The sequence below is a fragment of the Strongylocentrotus purpuratus genome, unplaced genomic scaffold, assembly GCF_000002235.5.
Source record: "Strongylocentrotus purpuratus isolate Spur 01 unplaced genomic scaffold, Spur_5.0 spur5_scaffold_1, whole genome shotgun sequence".
NCBI classification, from domain to species: Eukaryota; Metazoa; Echinodermata; class Echinoidea; order Camarodonta; family Strongylocentrotidae; genus Strongylocentrotus; species Strongylocentrotus purpuratus.
The window spans coordinates 48,742,917-48,748,627 of NW_022145594.1; the positions used below are offsets into that span (position 1 = coordinate 48,742,917).

Here is a 5,711-nt window from a genome sequence, read left to right on the forward strand (position 1 = left end):
TAATGACTTTATCATTTCGCTTCCTCAAAGAATCGGAAAGTGAACCGGAACCTCAGAAAAGATCCATGCCAATGGCATCCTGAAATTAAACCCTGCATATATAAACATAATACGTTGATGAGCACGATGCCATCAAGTAGGTCTCACTTACAAAAAATATAATCTCACATTTTACTTCGAGGCAGTCAACCCAGTTGGCCACGATGGAAGGAAAGCGATTTGAAGACATTGTTCGAATATTGATCTATATTCAACTATTCCTTGCTTCAGTTTGCGGTAAGTAGATGTTTTTATCTGTTTTATATGTTTTAAAAGGGTAAATTATCATTCAAGACCTTCACTGTGTGTACTTGAGATCATCCGACATTTTGATAAAATGTTGGCTGAACAATCTATTAAAAAAAAATTCCAATGTATCACATCACAATATTAGGCTTAAAGAAATACGTACCAAAAGAAATTAGGGAATAGAGCATTTGCGTCAGCAGCTCCTTCTTTGTAGAATAAGTTACCTTTCTCTGTTCAGACGGCAACACTCTTTTTTTACTTTTAAAACTGGGCTTAAAACTCACCTGATGCTCAATGCATATTGTTAAATTTCAATATTCTTTTTATACAATACATGCAAAGCTAATAATACCAATGTGCCACATTGTATGTACCATGGCTCCATGAAGTTGTGTGATCTATTGTGAGTTTACATTTAACATTTCTTTAATCTTAAATAAGTTGAATATTAATTTAAATTATTTGTATGCGCGTTGAGCACCTCTAGAGATGGATATGTTGCGCTTGATAAATAGTGTTATTATTATTATTATCATTATTATTATAGCATTAAATTAAATGTTCATGGGGAAGAAAGCACACCAGAAGAATTAGATGATGATGATGATAATGACGATGGTATCCGCCTCTGGGGGAGATTGGGCTTTCTCTACGATGTTTGTTTTGATTATCGTAGCTTATTATAAAATTGCTCTTTTTTGTTGTTGCTGCTGGGAACCTCTTCTATTTCGTTTGGCCCTACTGATTTAGGCCACGTATTTGCACACTTTGCATGCATGTAGTATTTTTCGGAATTTATGTAACCTAAAAAAGCATGAATCGTTTATGGTTTAATTGTTTGAGGTTCCTAGTTACCAACAAATTACTTAAGTTTACGCAAATGTAAACGAAATACATTAACCCGCGAGTAAACACAAGTTTAGTATATAAATGCATAAAGAGAAATGCGGATTATTTGCACATTTCATATGATGAATGATCTTAACATTCTTGAGTACGTATATCGTGTGTGTCTATGTGTGTGCGTGTGTGTGCGTGTGTGCGTGTGTGAGGGTGTGTAAGGTAGGTGCGGGTGCGCGCGCGCGAGAGTGTGAGTGTGCGTGTGTGTGTGGGGGTTGTAAGGTATGTGTATGTGTGCGTGTTTGCAGGTGCGTGTGTGAGTTTTTGTGTAGGTGTGTGTGTGTGTGTGTGCGTTATGTGTGTGTGTGTGTGTGCATGGTGCCGTACAAGTGTGATTTCAGGTATGTGATCCAACACAAGCTGTGTTTTATTTCTTTCCACACCGAGACTGTACAAACCGTTCTATGTGATATGATTCTTATCAGACGCGGACACAAATATATGTATAAACATGCCATGAAATCGAAACTGGTAAGCGGAACTTCTTCGACATACATGGTCCTATATTTTCTCTGAAGGAGATAAGTTTGTTTATGAATGTGTCTTTTTTATATCCTTCCTAGTTGGCTCATCGCCATGCATGCCTGAAAGTGATCGTTTCGGGGGCTACACGGTCATAGGCGGTAGCGGTAACACCTCGTCGGCGGGTGTTCCTAGTGGGTCTAGGGTTCAAGTCTCAGTAATATGCAATGTGGGTGCAACCGCACAATCCGTGACGACACAATGCTCTAATGGAACATGGATCCCACCATGGCCTCGATGTAGTAAACAACTCCTTTTCTTTTTTTTTTCCAACAGGATTAACAAAAAAAATTATTACAGGAACATAACATCTGGAACTTATATCCATAATATCAAGGCTTAATCAGGTTTAATGGGCTGTTTTCTTTATTCGATTTGGAGAGCATTTTAAAGGAAAACAAATCTATATTAGAGTGAATTCAATTAATATTTTTCATCCAAATCTAGTTGATATATGAACTGGGTATCTTTAATACAAAGTTATGTCACATACTTTTTTTCTAACTTTCGGCTCTAAGGACATGAATTTTGAAACATTACCACCCCAAAACAAGAATAAAAAATCCCTTTAGCGGAACTGCGAATATATCTTTCGTAAAATATTGCAAACAATAATATTTACTTGCATTCCTCAAACTTCCAACATCAACATAGAGAAAGAAAAATAATTCAGAGCAGGTTTATGGCCCTTCGACTCATATTAATATTAGTTGTTTTGTAAAAATTGTTTTACAATATTTTGTGGTGTTTTTCTCCAGAGCTACCTTGTTCGGTACCAAGGAACAGTGGACCAGTTCGCCAGTTTGTGAATGGAGAAGCGACGAGGCCAATAACTAGCTACTATACCCGTTCAACCTTACCCGTTGGCACCCAGCTAGTTGCTAGATGTAGAGACCCTGGCAAATATAGATTGATTGGTGATCAACGACGAACTTGTGAAGGAGGACAGTGGACCGGGGAAGAACCAGAATGCCGTGAGTGTTAAAGCGCTTCAACCGAAACTTTTGAGCAAATAAGGAAAGAATATTAAGGATGGCACAATGATCGCCTCTTTGTTTCTCTGGTTTATATACTGAGGTTCAACAAAGCGTATCATTCCTCGGACAACATTCGTTCCTTTTATTTTAAAGCCTTACAATTAATATTTGATTAAACAGAATTTTCTTTTCTATTTTGACCTTTCATACCAGAGTAAAATCTTATACAAAATGAATGTAAAATTAATAGTGGAATCTTCGCTTTAATTTATTGTGTATTGATTAACATAAAATCCCGTGTGTGCAACGTGAATTAAACATGGCAAGCAAGCAGAAGAGGAAAAGGACTGAGAATGAAAGAGAGAAAGAGAGAGAGAGAGAGGTGAGAGAGAGATAAACATGAAGTAGAGAGCGAAAAGGAAAGATAGGGTAAGAGGGGAGAGAGAAAGAGAAAGAGAGTAAGACCATGGTAGAGAGGGGGATGAGTAAGAGAAAGAGAGAGATAGAGAAAGAGAGGGAAAGATAGAGTGGGAGAGAGAGAAAGAGAGAGGTGGGGCTGAGTGAGGGAGGGAGGGAGAATAATATAAAGAGACTGAGTGAATGTGTGAGAAAGTCAGACAGAGAGAGAGAGAGAAAGATATAAAAGAGTGAGTGAGAGAGAGAGATTATTGAACCTTAGAAAACGGCAGCTGCTTGGAATGATTTGTTGCCAGTTGGGTCTCCAGCTCTTAAAACTACTTAGTCTTATAAAGAATTGATATTAATCGCAACTATGACAATAAGAGATAGGAAACAGCGAACTTGCGATTGATTGGATGAGTTGCGATTTATCCAAATCAATCGTAACTCTTTATAAAACGGGCCCCTGGTCTAACAATCAAAGTTATTCTAAGGTGTTTAATGATTTGTTAGGTCTAGGGCCGGATTTTAATGAAAAACTAGGGACCATTTTGGTTAATATTTCCTCTCAAGCTGCGGGCCTTTAATCATTTTTGTTGCAAATGAACAAGGATTCATCAAAAATAATTAACAATCTATGATTCGATTGTTTTTCTTCTTCGTAGAACCCGTTGAAACACAATTCTTATTCTACGGCGCATTGCGTGAGGTGGCTAGTAATGGGACAATCGTGGTTTACGTGCATCGTGGCCATCCCATGCGTCTTGATGTAGTCTGTTACATCACAAGTGCATGGTTGGGACCTCCTCGACTGACAACTCCTCTCGTGAATGACGAAGACTTACAGGTAACATCACTTCCTATAAAAGTGCTTTCATGGTTAGCAGCTAGGCGTTGTGGCGTTCGCCTGTAATCCAGCTAACAATCGGAGTTATAAACTGATTTAGCCGAGGACGAAGGTTCGAAACTGAGTCTTGTCTTTCGGATGGTGACGTTTAAACGTCGGTCCCCAGTCGCAAATAATATATCTGATTGATACACGTCTGTAAAATCCAAATACACACACATACACGCAACATGGTCGAAGTAATGCATGGGGATCACACAACAACACACCACCATATACCATATAAGTGACTGATACTGATATACTTCGCGAAAGTATACTAAGGCCACAGATCACTAGACCGACGGCATACAAGATCTACATTCTCGGTCCTGTGGGCTGTCTGTCTATTGGATGTCCCAAAGTTTAAACAGAGAGGGAATAATAAGCAAATTAAAATACATTTTAGCCGTTTGTTATGATCGAGACGGTGTTCAAGATTCAGCGCCTTAATTTATGTGACTCGAGTATAATATGATGGAATGTTTTGGAAAATGTCAGTTGTTCATATCCCTTCATTATCTTTCAGCATTGGAACTGGCCAAAATCCCAGGGAAAACGGTTGTATCCTATCTCTACTGATTTCTCTGGCATGTATACATGCAGTGGGTCGTCTTCATTTCACAGCGTAAATGTGCTGTTTAAAGGTACGCTAACCTTTATCACAAATGCCACGCGATTTTTTTTTTTTTTATTTCATTCATCATTAATTATTCCACTGAAATATGTGAATTATAAAAAAATTATTATACAGTAACAGAAAAAGGGAGTAATTTTCACGCACCTATGCTTTAGTCAATCGATACCTTATAACATTTAATAATGATAATAATAATATTCAATGAATAAAATAGGGCAAGTAAAGAAAGAAAAAATTATTTCAATACAATGTCATTACTTGATAGTTATACAAAAAAGATACCGAATAAAATCTATACACCCTCACATGCCCACCAAAAAAACAACGGCAGAATTGCTGATGACGCACATGTACATTGAGTAGATGTGTATGAATACAGATGTGGGTTCGTTAGTTTGCAAAGGCTCCATCTCACGTTCTGAAACAATGCCATAAACATGAAGAAGAATTGAGCCTCAAGTAAAATGAAGATTGTGGCCATGTAGGAATGTCATCATAGATATATATTTTCTTGTTAGAAGTGAATTAACGCATTAATGATAATGATATACATATTTATAATATAAATAATACAGTTAAAATTAATTACATCACCTGACTGGAGCCTTCAATTTAAAGGCTGAAACAATTCTCAAGAGACGTCTATTGAGTGAAATGCTGTCCTCCACTTTACCGTATAGCTGTATTTTGTTTTTATTGTAAGCTCAATTTCCATCTAACTTTCATATAAATAAAGCTAAGTGGGCTGCCTAGCTATTGACTATTATAGTCTTGTCTTTTCAATTTTGTAGCATTTTTTAAAATTTTATTATGATTTGGAAAATAGATACCATACCATACCGTGTTAGAGCTGCTGAGTGCGACGTCCCTGCGGCTCCAGAGCACGGGAGGTTACTATTTGGTTCCAGACAGCAGCCTCGAGATATCTTTACATCTGGTGCAACAGTTTCATTCGAATGTGAAGATGATTACCGCTTGGTGGGATCTAGTGAAATCACATGTGAGAAGGGTCAATGGTCGGATGATCTTCCCGTATGTACAGGTATTATGGCCTTATTTCTGCGCACCTAACATTTCGTTTGAAATTGTCGTATTACAC

At 37.5% G+C, this 5,711-nt stretch overlaps 1 protein-coding gene across 1 annotated transcript; it reads left to right on the forward strand.

Annotated features, from left to right (window-relative positions):
• LOC115921187 (CUB and sushi domain-containing protein 1-like) lies at positions 1-5,711 on the forward strand. Its single transcript, XM_030978411.1, has 6 exons — positions 1-276; positions 1,752-1,952; positions 2,469-2,684; positions 3,752-3,933; positions 4,502-4,619; positions 5,439-5,711. The coding sequence occupies exons 1-6, from the start codon at positions 204-206 to the stop codon at positions 5,681-5,683; spliced, it is 1,035 nt and encodes a 344-aa protein (XP_030834271.1). The 5' UTR covers positions 1-203; the 3' UTR covers positions 5,684-5,711.

Coding starts and splice junctions, on each gene's coding strand:
- LOC115921187 (XM_030978411.1), top strand. CDS start 204: ATGGAAGGAAAGCGATTTGAAGACATTGTTCGAATATTGATCTATATT. Junction 277..1,751: donor ATTCCTTGCTTCAGTTTGCG/GTAAGTAGATGT, acceptor TATCCTTCCTAG/TTGGCTCATCGCCATGCATG. Junction 4,620..5,438: donor CGTAAATGTGCTGTTTAAAG/GTACGCTAACCT, acceptor TTTGGAAAATAG/ATACCATACCATACCGTGTT.